Below are 22,660 nucleotides of genomic sequence, written 5' to 3' on the forward strand. Positions count from 1 at the left end.
ATGCCTGCCACCTGGTGAGCGGAGTGGAAAATACCTGAACTGTCAGTACTGGCGCTGGCCGTCAGATGTCGGGTAAGGAAAATCAGAGCGTTACGGGCTACGGCCAGAGCGCCAGGGAGAAACTCTATCGTCGTCTCTATCCACAAACCAGTCACACCTGTCCGTGCTTCTATCCTCAGGATACTGAAATCCTTCTCCTCCAAGCCGCAACCCCCCTCCGGGCTGGACAGGCAACTTTATCTCATGCGGGCTGCTCCCTTGGAGCGGCACCGCTGCTCCTGAGGGAGCGCACCCCGTAGCCGGGTGCAGTGAGTGCCTTGGGGCTGGGTGGCCTGTCCTCTGGACGGGCTCAGCCCCGGCGACTCACTAGAGTGCCTGCCCAGACCAATGTCTCCCCCTAATTCCTATCATCCTTCCGGCTCTGCAATGGTCTTGTCGACCGAAAGGGCCTAACCCAACAAAACAAACAAACAAACAAACCAGCCCATCTGGCGTCCTCATCCGTTATGGTACATACTTACGCGCTCAGGACTGACGAGCATCCCGTCGGGTAAACGAGAGTGGCACTTCAACTTGGTAGCTTATCTAGTAGAAGCAGTGGCGGATCCAAGGGTCGAGGGGAGGTCACATGGGTCATCATGACCCCCTTGGGGCTCAATGACACCACAAGCCTGCGCCAAGGGGAGTCAACCGAATCTGAAATAATGCGATGCATGTGATGGCATTCGGTGAGCTAAGCATATCCTGCAAGTTTGAATCGAATCGACGATGAACTTTAATTTTCATGAATAAAAATAGTGCATTTTTAGTGCCTTTTTGACAATGTACAAGCTTTTGTGACCTTGTGACCTGACCTGATGTTACTGGAACTCAAAAATCCCAGGTCATGTGACACATAGATGCCCCAAGTCGTGTCCGCAATTTGGTAGCGCTATGTGCCATTGCACTCACGCTATCGACGAAGAACTCAGTCATTCCGTTGCCGATAAACTAACGTCAATTTTCCCCCCGACCTTGTACCGGTTTTTGTGACCTGGTGAACCAACCTGAAAAGACTGAGACTTGAACTGTTCAGGATAAGTGCCAAAAGGCTGCCCCAGAGGGTGTGCAAAATTTGGCGGCGCTACGCGCCGCCGTTTTTACGTTATTTGCGAAAACCCTTAAGGTCTAACTACACTATGCGGGATCCTACGTCCGTGATCTGCGAGTTTGCGGGTTTTGCAGAAAATCGGTACGCAAGACAAGTTCAGCTGATAGGAAATACACAGGGTCGGCTACACTGGGGTCACGCAGATTCAGTCAAGGAAATCCCGGACGTTCAGTAGGTACAGGAAATGCCTGATAGTCAGGACGGTCAGGATGTTCCGTACCGATATAAAGTTCAGAGCTACGAACTTTTTTGCAGAATCTGCGTGATTGCGTGATATGAGACAGTTGTTGGCGCACTTGTTGGCGCACCGTATGAATCCAAGTGACGTAATTAATAATTGTTTTTTCAATTTTCATGTGTTTTTTATGTTTTATTAAAAAAAATAAACTTGTCATTATCAAAGTAGTGTAGAAGAGATAGGAAACTTAAGGTTTGTTGCGAAAACATTTATTAGTTGTTATTATTATATTACGTCAGCATACAATATTACAATAATTCACGGACATTCTGGGAAAACGCAGAAACCGATGTCAACTGAGTCTCGCAATCACGGATCTGCAGATCACGTACGTAATTTCCTGGACGGTCACGCATAGTGTAGCTCAGCCTTTAGGGGAGTTGCATCAGCTCCCTTCGCCGGGCGAGCGGGCTAATTTGCATAGATAATTCTGAAATAACATTTAGGGGAGACCCGGGTCCCGGGAGGTATGGGCCGGTTTTGTGAAATGGCAATTTTCTTAATTCCAGTGGGCAGTGGCTGGACCTGGTTTTTCACTTTGTGTACGTGACATTGCCTTTCGCCTGTGAAGTGTGCCTGATATTAGGCATCTAAGATCAACTATTTTGTCTCGAGATTACTTTTAATAAATCATGCGCTTCTTCGATCCACCAAAATACACCGGGAGGTATTGGCCATGGCCCGGGAGGTATGGGCCGGTGCCATGTTTCATATTCTTGTCTCGACATTGAGCACAATACTCGTAGCTGGGATCTATCTTGACCTCTCTAGTAGAGCCCAGGTGCCGCATAAGCAGCCAACAGCTTATTTCATGGAGGTCACTTGGGCACATATTTATTTTGGTAAGCTGAACAATGCTCCATGAAATAAGACAAATAATATTTTTCTGTTCGAATGCAATTTGTGCTTAAATTTTCGACCTTGCGCGACAAAAATAATGCTCATTGAAGAGAACATTCAATGAAAGCCTCATTTTTGGCCCGAACTTCCCGGTTAGGACGCCAGAATGCACGTAGCATCTCAGCTCATAATCTTGCAAGAAAACTTCAAATTGTCTAGTTACCCAGTCTTAATTTGCATCAACTTTTAACTTTATGTTAGCGATGGTCTGACATAATAAAACGAGACTGGCCCACATTAACCCGCGCACCGACGGGGGTCTGTGCCAACTTAGAACCGACGGGGGGGGGGCGGATGACCGCCCCCCTTGAGATCTCGAGAACGGAGCAAGATAGCGACAAGCGGTAAACGGCATGGGGTACGCACGGACAAGGTCTACAATTTTTACAAAGGTCATTTTCAGGTCAGGTCAAAGATGGCGTCACGGGTCAAAAAAGTCCAAATGGCAGCGCTAGATATGGAGGGAGTTTTTTTTCTCGAATAACTTTCGAATTGGTCAAGCTAGGAACAAACTAAGGGCATCATCGTGATCCTCTCGTCAATCCGCATCGAACCATATATATGTTGACCTAGAAAGGTCAAGGTCAAAGGTTGACCTCAGGTCACGTGACCTCGAGGTCATAATGTATGTCATTCGATGCGCCTTGATGAGCTGAACACAATGAGACCATGAGCGGCGCGCGGCTGTATCTTGTTTCTGTAAGGAGTTATTGGCAAAAAACCTTTGGTGACCTTTGATGACGTCACATGACCTTACAGCTGCCCAACAGCAAAACAAGCCTCAAGGTAATGAAGGTTGATCGTATATGAAGTCATGTATGGTATATGGGGCCATTATGATGTGTTTTAGTGGAAAAACAGGGAGTTGATTTTCCCCCCACTGACTTATAATGGGGAGGTCGAGAAATTGACCTGACCTTAGGTCATCGATATCAAAATTCCGAGATAAACGAATTGTAGCTACCAGTGATCTAATAACATCCTCCGACTTTCAAAGGACTCCGTCATCTACTGTAGCTCTGACACGGTGACAAAGTTGCAAAAAAGTGACTTGAGGTTGGGTCATACAAAGTGACCTGGTGACCTGACCTTAAAAGTTAGGAGGTTCAAACTTAAACACCATGTGTAAAATTGATGGCAGAATAGTCGTACCAAATTTCGCGGCGCGTAGCACCGGAGTTTTCCCGCTATTTGCGAAAAAACCTCAGGGGGGGGGGGGGGCGGATACCCGCCCCCCGTCGGTGCGCGGGGTAATCACGAATTTTCTGCATGTACCGTATTTTACTCGAAGAGGGCAAAATCGCTTTATCACCGCTCATTGCCAAAGGAAATTGAGGAAGATTTTGGAAATCACGTGGATTGTATAACGAAATGGCTGCTACCAGTTTACACGGTCAAATGTGTAAAAATACGCATCATTTCTTCAAAAATGCAATGGCTCATACCTCCCGGGGCCCGGGGGCCCATACCTCCCGGGTCTCCCCTAGTTCTTATTTTCCCACAATCAACCAAATGTAGTTGGATAGAAGTACTTACACCTACTTCTACCTACTGACAGCTGTGGATTACACTTCCTATTCCGCAGCTCTGAAATCTGCAACGGATCAGAATTCAGAATGTCAATGCCAAATGTCAACACAAATGTACATTTGGCGTGTCGTGCGCATGCCAAAAATCGTCATCGAAAGAACAAATCATGCCGAGGCCATGCGAGCAGACGACCTGCGCCGCCCTGTCCATCAGTCTATATCACGGCGCGTGTGACATTAGCCGGCGTCGGGCCTCGCGGGTCGGTCGTAGGCGTGGCTGTGCAATAAAACGCCGTCGTGTCGGTGGCGCCGTGGAGGAGTGCTGCGGCTGCGCCGGACGATGGCCGCGCTGAGGACGGCGGCGCCGCTGGTGGCGCTGCTGCTGCTGCTGTCCCCCTGGTGGGGCGGCGGAGGGGCCGCCGGCGGCGCCGCAGGGCTGGCCGCCGCCGCGCCACTGGCCGCGCCCCGGCGGCCCCGCCCCGCTCCTGCCAGCCCTTATCCGAAAGGATTGATCAAGACGCCGCGAACCACAAAAGAATTGTGAGTGGATAAATCGATGTTTTTTGCCTATCTCTACCAGAATTCATTCGTTACATTAATGATCATGGAAGGCAAATAAGGCAATCAACATGCACGTTAGGGTACTTGGACACTTTGCTCAGTCAAATATTATGAAGTGCATTTAATGGCTGTAAGACCGCGTCCACCAAATTTGTTGTATCGTTTATTGAGCAGAATCACTCTCTACATCCCAAATTCCCAACAGCCTCAGCCGCGGTGATGCAAGCAATGTCCGCTCGGACCAATACCGTGAAATTGTATTGTAAAATAATAACAAATTGTAAAATAATTTGTTGTATCCATAAATCGTTGCTTATTTGCCTTTTGAGTTAGTGAAATACAGAGCTCCGAAGCTATAGTCATACTGACTATTTATTTAAGAGGTCGAAGGTAGTAATTATATAGTAACATAGGTATATAGGTATATATTATATAGTAACATAGGTACCTAAAAATTACATTCATAATGCTCAAAAGTGCCATAGCAAGATTACAATCACGGTCAAAGTTGGCATTATTAATGGCCCTGTCTTTTAGTAACCGTTTTCAAGCCTGTTTCCGTCGTTCACAGTTCTTTTTTATTACAATCGCCTCCATGTTTTTTATTTCCAGCCTTATTCAGCTGTGCAAGTCAATAAAATGGTGTAAAAAAGCGCTCGAGGCGAAGAAGGAAATCAGAAAAACAATTAAGAAGCTGAGAAGCTGGCTTAGGCGTCTAGTAGAGAAACGGCGAAGGAGAAGAGAAAGACGACGAAAACGACGTGCGGAGCGACGGAAACGACGAAAGGAGCGACGCAAGCGTAGGAAAGAACGCCGTAAAAAGAGGAGGGAGAGACGTCGAAAGAAGCTGAAAAAGCTGGTGGGCAAACTGCGGGGAAAACGTTGACATGGTTATGATTAATTTCGGCGATCAACTCTAGTGCAATTGATTTGTTGCTAAGTGAAAGCTTTAGATAGCTATTCTTATGTAAAAACGGGCACGATCTGAATTACAGCCCTGCTATGTCACTAGCGTTTTCCAAGAGTTTGACTGAACGGTGTATGTAGGTATAGCTACAAAATATATGCACACGCATGCAGCATGCACCAGGGCGGCAATTTACCGTATCAACAGCGAGCTGGGAGTGTCGTATCAACGGAACAGAGTGTCGACCGTGAACTTGTGAATCGCTCTGAGGACCTCTTGCCTTTCTTATCGGATGTACCACCGACTTCTCTATATAAACCTTCTCTATGAATCCTTCCTATCATAAGGTTCGGACCATCTTTTTTTAAATCCAGCACACGGGGGAAGAAGAAAGGGGCAATAGCCACCCTTTCTCGCTGGATTCCGCAGTGAAAATGGACTAGCGCCATTTTCAAGCCCACTTGTGCAATGTGAAATGAACTTGACATGAGGACATCAATGGGTGTCGATGAACGTACAATGATGTTACAATACACATTCATATCGGCCAGAAGTCTCTCTTATTCTGGGCTACGAGCAATAGATAGTACAAGATAAATTATATTAGGTACATAAAATTCAACCTGTCGACGGGAAATAATAAAAAAAATGTGTTACAACATATGGGTTCATATTAGCCGTTTTCACGACGGGCTATCCGGCGAGTGCACCTAATTTGACCAAATCTGCACCTAATCTCTTTTAGGTACAGCAACTATCTTTATTTCATGAATTTATTTCAGTGTTTTAATCGATGATACTCTCTGATAATATGACAAAGCAGGGATATAAGTAATTAATGTAGCCCTAGCTGATAGCTACTAAGAGACACACTGACCTAATTTGACTAAATCTGCACCTAATCTGCACCAAATGTGCACCAAATGTGTACCATATGGCCGTCGTGAAAACAGCTATTACGGCTTCAGAAATTTGGGCCTCCAATGCTGATTTCCCAAAGCAGCGCACAGTCCATAATCATATATAGAGAAGTCTGTGGATGTACCCATAAACGAGAAATATATTTTTGCAGTCCCTGCACATGGAATCTGAGTTTGAATAATGCTGGCCATCTAATCAACTTCATGATTTCGTCGACTTGTCGAACAGTCGATGCAGTTAAAATCGCTTTGCTCAAAGGTACAAAATAGCCTGTCAGGCTGTCACGCATTGCGATTACCTGCAGTTTGAAAACACAGAGCGCAAACATCATCACGAACACTGAAAAAAACAGTTGTCCACATGCCAGAGCATCACAAGTCACAGTCGTCGCCGAAACGACCCCATATTCTCTTGCCGTTTGTCTTTTAGCTCACCGGGATAGTTTTATTGACCTCGAGGCCACCGATGACGTCACAGGTCAGGTCAAAATAAAAATTATTGATATCTAGGCTAGGCATCCGGCGCTTCGAGCTCTGGCCGCCGCCAAATAAGTTACATCAAGGTTATATGTGGTTAAACACTCATAAATGTGTGCTGAAGATACACTGCGGGTACCGACTACCGAGCTTGTACTTGAAGTGATCACCCCACCTTAGCCCGCGCGGGGCTGGGGGGGGGGGGTAAATTTTACCCCCTCCTCGCGAATTTTTGCAATATCTCAAAACCGGCGGCGCGCAGCGCCGCCAACCTCTCAGTACCTTTTCTTACATCAATTTGACACGTTCCCTGAAAATTTGAGCGAAATCCATCGGATAATTTTTGAGAAATTGACGTTTTAGTGACGTCTTGTTCGCCATTTTCGCCTCAAAAACGGCAAAATTTCAAACGCCGCTAACATCTTCATTTTTAAAGGAATCAAGACGTAACAAAAAAGGTTATACGTAATTCTACTTTGTCTATCAAATGGCTATCTCGGTTTTTTGAAAATTTTGGATTTTGGCCCAAATTTTTCCAAAAACTGACTTTTTTTGGGAAAATAATTAAAAAATCCAAAATTTTGGGTGTATCGAAAAAACCGGAATTATGTCAGAGAAGTGGTCTATGTGCACCTACATACCAATTTTTAGAAGAATCGGTTCAAAAATGTGGGAGTTATTCAAAATTTTATGACGTCACGACACACAAAAATTTTGAAAAATGATTTTTTTGGAAGTTTTAGACCTCGTACGGAAACAAAAATAGCACCATTCGATACGCCGTGAAAAACTGCATCAGATAGACACCTTTGTAGGCCTTAACAACCAACTTCAAAATTTGACCTCACTTGACCTGACCTTGACCTGACCTCGACCTGAAATTCATCCAGAGGTGGTCCATATCACTTATTGAGTGTGCCTATTGAATTCTATGAGTAAAATGACCCATAAAACATGTGTCGCACATGCCCTTTTCTATATTTTGTTTTTTGGTGACCTGACCTGACCTGACCTGCCCTTGACCTTGACCTCTGAATGATATTGTATGCAATGAATATTGTCTTGGTAGCCTAAGAACACGTTTTGGGCAATCAGTCTCAGTCCATGACTCCATTCTTCGGCAACTACGGTGCAAGGCCGATACTGTAGAAACTTGCAATTTGTACCCTTGACCTGACCTTGACCTTGACCTCAAACTTTAAATTAAGTACATGTTGTTAGTTGTTCGTGATGAGAGCTTTCGATTGGCGTTTGAATTTTCCAAATCGGACCATTAGTTCGGGAGATAACAGGGGGGGGGGTAAAATTTACCCCCCAGCCCCGCGCGTTTGGCTGGAGACCCCAGCCCCGCGCGGGTTAACCTTCCAGGCGGTGGGGGGGGGCATTTTTTGCCCCCCTTAGTTTTTGCGATATATTTCGAGAACCGCTGCGCCGATCGTCACCGAACTTTCAGTACCCTCCCGTGAATAGCTATTGCACATTGTGACCAAATTTTTTTCAAAGGCTATGATAGATTGGATGCTAATGACGTCAGAGTGACGTCATTTCTGCCATTTTCGACCCAAAAAAAGGTTTCGCGAGAAGAGCTGTCAGGCCTACAGCTTTAAAGATACCTACAGAAAAATGTTTCAAACATAAAAGGTGTAGAATTTAGAGGGCTACAAAACTGATAGGTATATCGCATTTTTTTAACTTTTTGGATTTTGACCCCCAAAAATCAAAAAACAGATTTTTTAAAATAAAATAGCTTAAAAATCCAAAACGTTTTTTGAATTTCGAAAAAAAACGGAATATATGTGATAGTCACTACCGCCTTCTATCTACATACCAAATTTGAGATCGATACCTCTTTTTTTTGGAAAAAAAACTCTTTTTGGCCAAGTTATAGCGAAAAAGCTGTTCAAAATGGATGACGTCAAATTTTCAAACTCATTTTTTTTTTTTTTAGCAATTATAGACCTCGTAGCGCAAAACAAAGACCACCATTAGACTCCCTGTGACGAACTGCATCGAATCAATACCCATTTTATGCAAAAATATCAACTTTGAAATTTGATCTTTTTTTACCTGACCTTGACCTGACCTCCACCGGAAAGTGACCTAAATCGTACCTGATGGTCTTATAACCAACACCATTGAGCTGGAAATGAAAAACTGCCATAAAACATGCATCGCACAACCTTAGTAAAGTTGGGTTCATGACCTTTGGTGACCTTTGGTGACCTGACCTCTGACCTGACCTGGTATGACCAGTGACCTCTAATAGCAACATAATGACCTTTTCCGGTCAGGTCATGACCTTAGAGCATGAGGTCAAATTTTCAAAATAACCTTTCAAGGTCAAATCACAGTTCATTCGACGCGTATCGACGAGAGCAAAACGACACTGGCAAAAGTAATGACATGACTCATGATTCAAAAGTTATAACAAAAAAGGAAAACGGCTATCTTTAGAGTTTTTGCCCTCTGAAGGGTAGGTAAATCGTTGGCGTGAGGTCAAATCTGAGGCCACACATAAAAAAAAACATTAAAAGGGCTATCGAATGCGCTTATCCGCGGCGTTGTAATTCCCGGGCTGGTGCCGGTTTTTCGAAAATGGTAGAAATAGGCAAAGTTTAAACTTTGATGACCTCTGGTGACCTGACCTTTGACTTAACCTAAAAAATGGCTGATGCATTTCCTTCATTATTTTTGACGCTCTTTCGGATGCTAATTAACGTGTGTCGCTACGAACCGAGTCAGACGGGGGGGGGGGGGGGTGAAAAGGCCCCAGCACGACACGGAAAACTATGACCACCAGCTGTGGCTGACAGCCATTCTTTTCAATCTGACGAATCTTTAGTTTTCATTTTCACGCCTCCTGAGTCAGCTTCACTCGTTATATTTCACCCACAGGCACGTTAACACCTAGCTGACAAGGCAGGTGATCCCCGGCCGTACAATTCAGCGATGAAAATGTGATGCTCAAATCACATTTGCGCACGTCAAAAATCACCGTCGGACGGTTCCCGGATGATCTTTACATGACCATGAGCTTTTAAAATGTTTCACAAAGAGGCCCGATCATGCCGAGGCCATGCGATCGGACGACCTGCGCCGCCCTGTCCATCAGTCTCTATCACGGCGCGTGTGACATTAAACGGCGTCGGGCGGCCTCCGGGATGGTGAACTCGGACGCGGCCGTGGGCGTGGCTGTGCAATAAAACGCCGTCGTGTCGGTGGCGCCATGGAGGAGTGCTGCGGCTGCGCCGGAGGATGGCCGCGCTGAGGACGGCGGCGCCGCTGGTGGCGCTGCTGCTGCTGCTATCCCCCTGGTGGGGCGGCGGAGGGGCCGCCGGCGGCGCCGCAGGGCTGGCCGCCGCCGCGCCACTGGCACCCAAGCGAAGCTTTGCCCCCTCATCTACCCCGCAGAAGACTGTAGCAATAGTGCCGATCGTTAAAGCGACCATAACGTGAGTGGTATCAACGAACTTTTGATTTTTCCACTCCTTGGGACTCTGTTGCAATCTGACAATTTTTAAGAGTTGCATAGATTTTGGTGATATCACAGGTCCTACAGGCTCAAACTAAGAAAATGAAATTTTAGCAACATCAACAACCTTGTCAGTTGCCAACAACAATTTACTTCAGTGTTTTAAATCGATGATAATGTCTGATGCTATGACGAGGCAGGTATATAAGCAATTAGTGCAAACCTAGCTGATAAGTGATAGCTACTAAGAAATGCAGTATGCACTATGCACTGAACCTAATTTGACCAAATCCTCACCAAATCTGCACCTAATCTACACCAAATGTGTACTAGATGGCCGTCGTGGAAACGGCTATTGTTTGAGGCAAATGGACTCAATTAACTCCTTATTTTCCAGCATTATTCAACTATGCAAGAAGGTAAAGTGGTGCAACAAAGCACTTAAGAAAGGAGAGAAGTCAGTTAAGAAGGTTATAAAGAAGTTTAGGGAGTGGCTGAGACGTCGAAAAGAGAGACGTCGAAGAAGAAGGGCAAGACGGAGGAAGCGCAGGAGGGAACGACGGAAGCGCAGGAGGGAACGACGGAAACGACGAAAGCAGCGACGCAAGCAGAGGAGGCAGCGACGCCGAAAGAAGGTGAAGAAACTACTGAAGAAATTGGGATAGGTAGACGCTGACAACCAGATTTTGGCAATCATCCATGACACTATGGGATTTTGCGTATTGAATAAAACTGAAATGAAACTGAACCCATGCTGTCTTTTATGAATACATTCGAATCTTCTTCAGTTTTACGCAGAATGAGGGTGCACTTACTTAGTCGATTCACTTTTACTGTATCCCCGAAAACATTTAAGATGCTTTTTCATCTACCTTTTTATGTGGTTCGGCTACAGAGAAACTGCTTTCTGTGAGTGTGCGAAATATAGGCATGCATTTCGAGCGTGAATTTATGCCGTCAGCTAAGCGGTGCTTTCAATAGACGGCAAAAAATTACACTAGCCTGCCTATGTATTATGCTGATTGCTGAGTGTCACGTTTTCTCTGTCAATTAAAGACAGCTATACCGGAGATACAGCTAGTGATTTTGTCGGCTGATTTCGCTCCAGTCACTAACTGAGAGGATATGGCCGTCCGACAACTGAGACGGAAAATTGCCGTCCCACTGACAGCGCACGGAGCCCGGGACCGTCCGCCGTACGGAACCCAACCGGCACGGGGCCGCCCGAACGCAGGAGGGTTCCGCTCCGTGTCTTAGAGGTCCGGTGCGACGCACATCGCTGCCGGTGCTACTGGCCGAGTAACAACAGTCAGTTCGACACTGATTGAAGTCCGGGGTCATCGGCACAACTCCTGGACTCAGGAGGGGGGGGGGGGAGATAATCACCGCGCACGGCGCCCTGCCACCTTAACGACCAACCAGTGCCAGCGCAGTGGTACTGGTGGCATATGTGCGGTGAAAACTAACTTTGGTGAAGCCAAAGTCTGCTGCTGAGGCCGACTTACAGGATTTGTATGGTTTCACGAGCGACGAGACCGTGCCTACTGCCTACTGCCACATATACAATATACATACGTATGGACTGGCGTCTGACATACCGACAGCGGACTAATTACTGGTCATGTTTCCGTGGTCATTATCAACGAGTTCAGATTAGAAATCGGATCGCGTAATCTCGATTTCGGAGGCCATTTCCGTGACCGATCCTGTCTAAAATGGGCTTCAGACCAGGATAAGCCGATCCAGATCGGCAGCAACAATCCCGCATCAGTAGGTGTACGCATAAACTTGCAAGTTGCACGGCTATGACGATTAACTTCATACTTCACGGCAAACGACATAACGTCCTCAATGTAATATAAGCAAAACGGTAAAATTGTATTATCAGGGGATTGTCGTACTGAGCGCTGCACAGTCTTTTGGAGGCCGTACTGATTACAATTTAGAGACCGCTCTGGCCATGTCAGAGGCGTTACCAAACCACGGCCGGCGGCTGGGGGGAGTGTTCCTGACTCATTCTCATAGGCGGCGGAACGGGGGGGGGGCACCGGGGCACCGTGTCCCCCTTGATTTTGACATTTTAACATTAGCCCTGTGGGTTTTGCATGGAAAGAATGGGACCAAAAGTCGGCAGTGTCCCCCCCCCCCTTAATTGAAGGTGCTCCGCCGCTACTGCTCATTCTGTCGTCTCGTGACTCACTGTATGGAATACCTGCCTTGTTTCTCGTTTCGTCCCACCCGAGTGCCCATACGATTGATGTGGCAGAAGCGAGGCAGCCACAAATGAACCATACGATTTCACATAATCCAACAATCCGCTTCACTAGCATCGCATAAAGGCTCCTTCTTGTCCTATTGTCTAGCTGCATGACAATCGCACTATATGCAGCAAACAATACCGATGTCACGGCTCAAATCGCGTCCAAGTCCCGTGCGCCACAATGCGGCACATCCGTCCGGCGGGCACTCACTACGGCCGGCGCTGGACCGGCCCACGACCCCAGCACGGCACGGGGCGGCGCTCGCCCTGGGCACCCAGCTGTCGGTGCCGGCTCACCTGCGGCGGCGCCCGGGGCTATCTGCTCCTGCCGCCGCCGCCGCCGCCGCCGCCGCCGTCAGTCGGTGAGCGGCGCGCTGCGGGCCGGACGGGCGGAGCGGCGCGCGGCGTGACTGATAGTGGGCGCTCCAGCCAGCGGCGGGGCGTGGTGGGCTGTGCTGAGCGCGCCGCCCCTCCCACAGCGCAGCACAATGCGCCAGAACAGCCAGCAGCCGCAGTTCGAGCCGGACCTGGCCGGAAGTGAACCCCCGGCGGCCGGAAGCGAGGGGGAGCCGCCCGGTGACAAGCGGCCCAGCTCTGCCGACAGTGCCGAGCCGGCCGGCGGCGAGCGCACCGCCACAGCCACCATGGACGAGCCCATCCAGCTGCCGCAGAGCTTCGTCGTCAAGTACCTCGGCAAGCGCGAGGCCGAGAAACTGTGGGGCATCAAGTACACGCGCGGACCCGTCGACGAGATGGTGGCGACCGCCAAGGCGATGCGTCCCGGTCAGACGCTGCCGCTGCTGCAGCTGAACGTCTCCGACCACGGCGTCAACATCACCGAGATGAAGCAGAACCTCAACAAGAACTTCGAGGCCGGTAACTACCCGATCGACGTCATCTCGTACGGCGTGCAGGACATTGTGTTCACGCGTGTGTTCGCCATGATTCTGGTGCGCGAGAACACGCCCAGCCCGTTCGAGTGCCACGCCTTCGTGTGTGACCGGCGCGAGAGTGCACGCAAGCTGACGTTCGCCCTGGCCACGGCGTTCCAAGAGTTCAGTAAGCGCGTCAAGCGCGAGGAGGAGCCGCGCAAGTTTGCCATCGACCTGCGCTCTCCAGACGAGATCGAGGCGGAGCTGCGCGGGCAGCATGCGCAGCAGGACTCGGAGGCCTAGTGGGCCGTCAAGCGCCCGAGGAGTGTGAAAAATTGACCTGTCGTCTAGTGAGCCACTTGATGACTTCTTTTTATACCGAGTGATTCTTCACAGGCGTGACGAAAAATAAGGTCATTCTGCTAAAGTGCCGTAGCTTTGTCAAGCTCAAGTGGTCGTCTGTTTTGCGTTCAAGAGGTCATCTCGCTGCGGCTTATCAGGGGGACCACTGCGCGTGTCTCAATATCAGACGCGATTTCCTTTCCGGTGGATGTTGCCTAGCCGGGTGTGCCCTAGCCGTGCCGAGGGTTCCTCTGGCTGCCTCAGTGTCATGACCAGGGACTGCCGTGGTGCAGTTATGATGCCAGTATCGTGACGGTCGGGCGCAGTGCGCCGTGGCCGGGGAGTGATGGGGGTTTCGTGACGGCGCGGCGCGCGGCCGACTCTGTGACCCGCTCTAAGGCGGAGGCTCGTGGCACGTGCACGGTCTGCACCGCCGGCCGCGCAGAAAGCCCCGGCGCCGTAGTGGTGTGGTGCTCAGCGGCCCGTGGAGGCCGGATGCGTTACCGGGGCGGACGGCCGCCCGACTGCAGTAGGACCGGTGTCATCGCCCCAGCCCGGCCGGACGGCACGGCCCGCGGCCCGCCCGGCCAGTGGGACTCCGAGCTGAGACTCACGGAGCCCGGAGCTGACCACTCAGAACTCGGTCTCCAAGTTCCTCTCCGTGTGGAGACAACACAGCCCCATCAGGCAGCTACCTACCTACCGACGGCGGCCGATTGGCGCCGGCGGCCGTCTTGTGATATGCGTGAAGTGTTGTGCGAACTCGTGTCGGCTCGGGCCGTCCCGGACGTCACGGCAGATACGGGGCCGGTGGCGATAGGGGCGCTCCCAGCTCCCGGCAGCCGCCACCGTCATGTTGACCCTGCCCGACAGTGGAGTGACGCCTGATTGCCGGTCGTGTCAGCTCGCACCGGACCCGGCTGACCGTCAGTGTCGGCTCGGGCGCGCCGCTCACCGTCGGCTGATAGTGCTATCGGTGCCATGCGGTCGCCCCGATTGTGGCTGCCGCAACTGGGGCGGTGTGCCGCACTGGCAGCTTCGGGGAGGGGAGCCGAGCGGCCGCCGACACCAGCTCAGCTGGCCCAGTTGTGACGTCAGATGCCTCTGCTTGTCAGTATTGTGTGTAATTGAATATTGAGCCGGGTTTTAGGATAGACAGCAAATAATGATGACGATTGGAATGATAACAGTGCTGAATAATTATCAATGATTATTTTGATCTTGCTTGTTTTGCGATATTATTGTGACTTATGCTGTATATAAATGTCGGCAACTCCCATAATCTTTTACCGTTGAACACACATTTCTGGAATGTTTCCCCGCCGGCCGCGGCGCGGCTCAGAAATTTGCCTGTCATGCCTCTCACAATGCTCCGCCGCCAGTGCTGTGACGGAGCGGCCGTGGTGATATCGCCGCGCCGGTGAGGCGGCAGTCGGACAGCCGGCTGGGAGATCCACTCATCTGGGGAACGAGGTCGGACGTTAGCCGGCTGTCGCCCCGCCGCTGCGCGCGACAATCGAAAGTGGTCCACCGTCGACCGCGAGCGGCGAAAAGCGCCGCTCCTGCCGTCAAACAGCGGCGAAATCAGATACAACACCCGCGGCTCTCCGCTGAGGGCATCTCGTTGCCTGCTGGCGCGGCAGCTGGGCTCCCTTATAGCGGGACCATTCTGTAGACCCTGCCGCGCGCCGTGGGTGTTTTGTCGATCTGCCGGCGCGAGTTCCGGTACGCCACACTGATTTCGTGATTACGGGAGGGTCGGTGAACGCAGAGCGCAGCGGCAGTAATTATGTTTTTGCGAAACTTTTTGGTGGCTGGCTGCCGATTCCCTTCGCTTTCTAGCGTCATTACTGCCAATGCAACCCCGCACATCGTCACCATTCATTGGTGTCTAGGCCGCCAACATGCTCGTCGGCCGTGTAAAAACGTCGCCGGCTGAATTTCTCCGGCAGCCGCCGCGCCGGTGTGGGATCGGGATCACAGCAGAGCGGGACTTTGGAGAGCGGCACAGAGGGAGGGGGCTCAGCAGTGGCTATGTAGTTTCTCAGCACTGTCACGGGTGATTATAGATCTGCTGAGAGTGTCTCGCGCCGTCACTGTCAGAGACAGCGAGTTTAGCTACCACTGCAAGTGACGGGTCAAATGAGAAGGTGCAGGTGCGAACATTTGGCACGGAACTTTGCAATCGCCAACTCAGCGCAAATGATGAATTTCCACTTTGGCTTCCCGGTCTTATCAAATCGGCAGCAGAGAGTGCTGAAGGGCAAAACAATGGTATATCTCTAATCTCTATACCCCTAATACCTACCACTCCTCAGGTGTTCATGTCTCGTGCACCTCACGAGCTCCGCGATACCACTATCGCTCAACTGGGAAAACAAGCTGATTGAGCAGCGGTATCGCTGCAATCCCACCCCGCCATCCACCCTGCCCGGCTGACGGGAGGTCACCGGTGCAGACCCCGCCGCCACACCGCTCGAGCCGCCGACCCTGACCGGCCGGCCGTCGGCCCGTCCCGCCTCTGGTCATCTGAGCGGAACACCAGGGGAGGACCGGCAGAGGAGGGGAGGGGAGGCCCATCCCCGGCCGGCTGGTCAGGTGAGTCACGCACGGCGCCCCTCCCCACACCCCTCCCCCTCCCCCGTCGGCCGCTGAGGGCGGTCACGTCTCGCGTCACCTGTCCTGTGCGGGCGGGGTGGGGTGGGGTGGTTTTTGTCCCGGGGTGCATTACTGTACAAATTGGTACTCACCGAAGCAAAGGGGTTAGGGTGCGCAGTTTGAACCTGCACTTATTATGATATCCCGCGCCGAGCCGGGGGGGGGGGGTTGTTTGAACACCCCCCTGCAGTTTTTCGCAGATATCTCAAAAACGGCGGCGCCCGCGCCGCCGTTTTTGGCACACCTGTTCGTGCATCTTTTCCGCACATGTGAAGATTTCAGACCCAGGTCGCCTTAGGTCAGGTCACCAGGTCACGCCAAGTGACATCACCTCAAAAAAAAGAATGCTCGTCATAGCTACACCGACTGATCGATTGCCTTAAAACTTTTAGCGATTGATAAGAGCAACATTATCTATAAAATGTATATCTCGGAACTTTGATATCGGTGACCTAGGGTCAGGTCAATTTTGCGGCCTTTCCATTAGGGGAGAGTGGGGTAAGATGCCCAGGGTGGGAAAGACGCCCCACCCCCTCTAGCGGCGAAACAAAGAATCGGACCTGGAAATTAATGTTCTTAGCGTAAAGCGGAAGCCTGCCTTGTTAACTGCACAAAAAATTGCGAAGCTCAGTTGGGCAACGACTGGCTGATGATTGCATGTTTTTTATTTGCTGCTTTCAAAAAATGTTTTGGTGTCAGAACATTGTAAATATCAAAGAAGGTAAATAACTTTTGCGTCCCTTGCTATAGTCGTGATACATCAGCATGCGTGTACTGTGTCCCAAACAGTTTGTTTCAGGGTGTAGTTTTATGGCTAACAAATTGTACTGATTTAATGTTACTTCCGTACCTTGGGGTAAGATGCCCCCTGTCCTGATGGGGAAAGACGCCCCCCTAAATCCGCAGGCTGTCCTTCAAACAGCCTGTCAAATCATTTATTACATACTTGTGATGTAGACAAAAGCCGATCTGGGACTATTGAGAGTCCAGTACGGTCGGGTGCTCCCCATGCCGGTCTCTCGGCCCACATAGCGACTTTTTGGGCGGCATCTGACTCTTAGAGCCCTCACGACGGCCTCTGTGGGCCCCATTATTGGCTCCAGGGCCCCTCACGACATCCTTTGAGGGTTCCCACGTTGGCCCCACGGGCCGCGCTGGCATCGGAAGTCCCCACGATGGGCTCGAGGGCCCTCAAGCATTAAGAAGACCTATAAGAGCCCCACAGTGGTCTCCGAACGCCACCACGGAGGCTTGTTTGGCCGCGCTGGACTATGATGGCCCTAATGATGACCTCTGAAGCCCCTTACGACTACTTTTGAGGGCCCTTATGATGACGTTTGGTGTCTACTGCAGGCTCGAAGGGACTACTGATTCGTTCAGGCGATTCACATGCCCATTTATGTCACTTATAGTGCAGGGGGCATCTTTCCCAACGTCAGGGGGCGTCTTTCCCACCCTGTGGGGTAAGATGCCCCCTTTCACTTCTTCAGGAAAATGCTTAATAGCAAAAAAAGTTATAATATTTCAGGCACGAAAGTGTGATGTTGTTGAAGAAAAATGATGTCGGCTTCCGTTGAAACTCCAAGTTTTTGCTTTCCCATCGTCATTTTCGAATAATATATGACATAGCAAAACCCTGGGCATCTTTCCCCACTCTACCCTACCTATAAGTCAATGGGAGAAAATTGAAAAGCGTCTGTTTGGCAGAAACGCTATTCTAGACACTCTCTAACATCGAGATGAAGGTAAAATGGACACACTGAACCGGAAACTATGGCAACTGTGACCCCTTGTCATGTCCCCGAGGTCATCTCAGGTCACGAACAGAATCTAACAGTTTTTCGCTAATAACTTCTGATAGAGGCGTGCTAGAGCGCTGAAAACGCCTTTGTTGTGTTCGGCTCGACGTTGCGGATCGACTGATATGCAACATGACCTTTTCCGGTCAGGTCATGACCTTGACCTGAGGTCAACTTTTGAAGTTGACCTTTTAAGGTCAAATTATAGTTCATTCGACGCGTCTCGACGAGAAGAACACGATGCTGGCAAAAGTAATGTCATGGCTCTTTCGAGTCAAAAGTTATTACCGAAAAACGCTTTTCGTAAAAACGGCTATTTTTGGAGTTTTTGCTCTCTGGAGGCTAAACCCTTGACCTGAGGTCAAATCTGAGAACAATATCCAGAAAGGTCTGTAAAAGGGCTATCGAATGCGCTTTTCCGCGGCGCTATAGCTCTATCGGTTCCCGAAATAGCCGTTGGCAGTTTCCAAAATGTTGAAATAGTCGACATTTTACCTTTGGTGACCTCTGGTGACCTGGCCTTTGACCTTACCCAAAAAATGACTGAAGTGTTTTCGTCCTTATTTTAGATGCTCTTTCGATTGCCGCTTACCTCGTGTCGCTACATGGCCCAGGAGCCGAGTTAGAAGGGGGGGGGGGGGTTCAGACACACACCCCGGCCCGGCGCGGAATCTCGGAGCACCGGCCCGGCGCGGGATATATTCTGGGTTTTGATCCAACATGCTGATACTATTTCAGGCTGCTGTCATTTTAAGTCAAACCACCAGTAACATCACGTGTTGGTGACCTTAGGTGACCTCAGTGACCTTGGAAGGTCACAACCACGGGTCACTACCGTTTTCGCCCATTGCAGCCATTCTATAACTCACTAGACAGAAACTATAACTGGGCCAATCGAGACGAAAACACCACAATTCGATTCACCGTACAGGGACCCGCAGTTGCTTCTGTACACACTAGTAGTTCAGCGTATTCTTGGCCTGTGACACCGTTGGAGGCGAATTGGGAAATGATTTTGTGCTTATTAAAACCACCATCTGAAGGGCTTTAAACTGATGTGCTGGTCTCCTAATTCAGTGAACTTTTTATGGCTGTATCAGCAAAACACTGTTTTCAGCGCTTTTTCCTGCCCCATTCCTTCTGAAACCTGGAACCGCTTATTCCATTTACTCCTGCCATCTGACGATGGTCGTGCTGACTACTAGTTCCGGCGCTAGTTACTGCTCCAGTTTTGCACCCGGCACAAACTCAGGTGGCACCGGGCCGTGGCTCGACCATGGGGAGGGTCGGACCGAGCCGACTGCCTGGGGCGCGGTTAGATCTCATCGGACGCCGTGCTGGGGAAGGGGACGGGAGTGAGGGGGAGTGGAGGAGGTGGTCACGTGGTCCGTCCAAGCTCGCAGACGACCTGTCCTGCGCCCAGCCATGTTCCGTGATCCAAAATGGCACGAGAGCTGTGGAATGCCTGAAGGAGACTCTTCGAAAGCGAACTTCAGCAGCACTAATTTACCATATTCTGTGGAGATAAATGAATATTATATTAATGCAGAAAAAATTGTATGCTCAAGCTGTATAAGCTGTATCTTTTAAAAGTTGTAAATAGGATTATTTTTAGGGACTTATAGGTTTCGTATACACAGTGAATTGTGTTACAATAAGCCGTTTCGCTGTTATGGTTACTAACTGAAGAGTTATCCTTTTTTCTCACAGGAAATGACAATAAATAACAATAAGAATAAAACCAGACGTTTCGCACAAAAAGTGCCTCCGTCAGTGGCAAGAAATAAGTAATTAGGCATACATGTTTTCTTTCGATAAAATCGGTGAAGTATAGTTATCTTTATTTTTAAGATATATTTTCAGAAGTTTTTTAAAGCACATCATGGAAGCTTATAAACATTTGTGTATTTTATCGGCAACCCGGCTGGCCAGACCGAGACGGTGCCGCATTTAGTTCTCATCGATGTTAAACCTATACACTTATTTTTCTCCACTGACGAAGGCACGTTGTTGTCCGAAACGTTTGGTTTTATTCGCATTGTTTTTATATTGTCATTGTCCGTGAGAAGAACATACTCATATGGACTGGTCTCAGTTCATGTAGAAATTGTTGCACATTCATCAACACAGATAAAATGAATATTAGCCCTCACCACACATATAAGTAGAGGTAAGTAGACCGCGCCCCCTGTTTTTCGCCAATAAATCGCGGCAAAGCGAAGGATTGCGACGATTCTTTGGTGCCCTGGAGTTAATCAATTTTATAACTTCCCGGAAAATTAAATAGCCCTTATCATTTTTTTGCATCTTGTCTGAGAATTTTAAATCCCTGAACCAAAATATCTTTAACCTGTGATTATTTTTCTCAAGATCATGTCAGGCCAGAATAGCAATTGAAAGTCAGCGCACATCTTCTGTGTGTTTCCATAGTCGTTTCGTGATTAGCAACGTGACAACATGTGAAATATACTATCTAATGTTTGTATCATTGATTGTTGTGGGTGCCAAGGTCACGTGAAACTCAGGTTGAGGTCATTTACTTGAAATGATCTCGGTTAACTTCCTTAAATTTACACCTTTTTACTGTGGTTTTTAGGAAGTGTTGGTTTGAAATTTATCACCCATTTTAGCATTTGAAAACTAGGCATACTTACTTAGGTATCAGTTATAGTGCCTATGCAATATGTTGAAAGGCTGTAAGTGCTGGTTAACATTCTATGGAAAGCCGGCAGAACGCCTAATGGGTGATCTGGCGTGACCCGTCCTACCCCAAATGCTTTGATACATCATCTTTGATCAAAACAAGTGCAAATTCGGAGTCAGAAGCAAGTCAAGTCCCAGCAAACTTCACTTGTAGAAATTCTAGCAGGACCCAATTTTCCGTGCTTTTGGGTTATTAACCTGATCTGGGAGGTCAACCAGTGACCTAGGATCTCAGCATTGACCAGGACATAAAAATAATTGGCTTTTTCTTGTCAACGATGACCAGGACCCTCAAATCATCGGATTTCTCTCGTCACGAGCAGCTCGCTCTTTTTTATTTTTCAGCGAAGCTCTGGCTCTTTTTATCAAGGGCCGAATGGCTGAGGGTTTCTACGCCCCTCCGCTACATGTAAGACGCTGAAAAGAAATGCCTAAATGGGTGAGGGTTAAATATCGATTGGTTTTTAAGTGCCGAAGCCCGAAGCACTTTAATTTACTTCGATAGCAGTTTTTAAGACCAACGAGCTCGAATACTATGACTTCTTGAACAATGTAAGAAGCACCACATTAAATGAATCGTGAGAGAAGCGGCTCAAGATTGAGGAGCTATGAGACACTTAATAAAAAACGGCATAGATTAGAAACTGCACCTAACTTGCACTGGTTTTTAAACCTTTTCGTTGCAGACTGGTAGATTAAATTTTAGGATTGATTTCAGCTGATGCTCAAATGGAGCTATTCATTCGTTCATTCATGCGACCATCCAATTCCATTAATAAAAGAAGCCAGTGACAAAATTGTTCATTTTAGGTAAGTGTGAAATACAAACTCAATAAAAGTTAAATGATACGGCAAATTTGACAGCTTTTATAATGAACAGACAAATAACTTTAACAAATCAAGGTTGAGAGCCCCAAATAGGGGAGAGTGAGGTAAGATGAGCCAAGGGGCAAGTTTAGCCACCCCATGTTTCTCAGCTCCTATGACGCTAATTAACTTGAGCTTCCATGTGCCATTCGCTTACGATGCTGCAGTCTTTCACGTGAGACGGCAACGTTCTCACGCTCAGCACCCGGTAACATGTGGTATCGCCCCTGATAACTAAGACATGTTTTGCCTTTAAAATGAGATGGTTGTTATCTGCTGTGCATGGTTATTTTCCTTAGCGGGTGTCATTAATCGAAAATGGCCACGGGTGGGGCTGCAAGATGAGCCACTTTCACCTCGGGGAAGATGAGCCGGATAAGCCATTGTTGTCTCCGCTGTCGAAAACCAAACTGAGCTGCGCTTGTTTCTGCTGAATAAAAATGGTAGGAAATTGTTTTTCTTTGTTGATTACACAAGTTGTAAGTGATTTGCAGATTATCTAAAGGATAAAATGATTTCTTCCGTGATAGAAAACTTGACGAGTTATTGGAAGGCACTATGTTGTCACTTTTTGTTGTTACAGTCACTTTTTGATGGAGGAAAAAAACTGCCATAAGTATGTATGCCATGGAGTGAATAAGAGCCCACTCTTCGCCGCTCCCGGGAAAAGAAGAGGTTCGCTTTTTCTATCCATGCTCAACTTTCCCCACGATGTGTCTCAACTTACCCCGCCCATGGGGTAAGATGAGCAACGTGCAAGATGATTTTCGACGTAGCCTTTCAGTACAAAAATAAGCGGTATGAAACATTTCTGGCCACCATTACATGCGCAAATGACCACTCGTCCGTCCAACCCGTAAACGCAGAAAAATGATCAGTAAGTTAGCCTGTAGCTTACGAAAAACAAAAAGCGGCTCAACTTACCTCATTCTCCCCTACGTAACACAATTGAGGGCATTTTTTAGGCCATCACAGTATTTGTCAACAATTGTTGTTTGGGGGGAC

At 48.7% G+C, this 22,660-nt stretch overlaps 1 protein-coding gene across 1 annotated transcript; it reads left to right on the forward strand.

The window, feature by feature from the left end:
- The first annotated feature begins 12,773 nt into the window (after positions 1-12,773).
- Positions 12,774-14,905, forward strand: LOC122386763 (low density lipoprotein receptor adapter protein 1-like). Its single transcript, XM_043376309.1, has one exon. The coding sequence runs from the start codon at positions 12,903-12,905 to the stop codon at positions 13,587-13,589; it is 687 nt and encodes a 228-aa protein (XP_043232244.1). The 5' UTR covers positions 12,774-12,902; the 3' UTR covers positions 13,590-14,905.
- Positions 14,906-22,660: the final 7,755 nt, after the last annotated feature.

This window comes from Amphibalanus amphitrite, unplaced genomic scaffold (assembly GCF_019059575.1).
Source record: "Amphibalanus amphitrite isolate SeventyFive unplaced genomic scaffold, NRLGWU_Aamphi_draft 000261F_arrow, whole genome shotgun sequence".
In the NCBI taxonomy this organism is placed as follows: domain Eukaryota; kingdom Metazoa; phylum Arthropoda; class Thecostraca; order Balanomorpha; family Balanidae; genus Amphibalanus; species Amphibalanus amphitrite.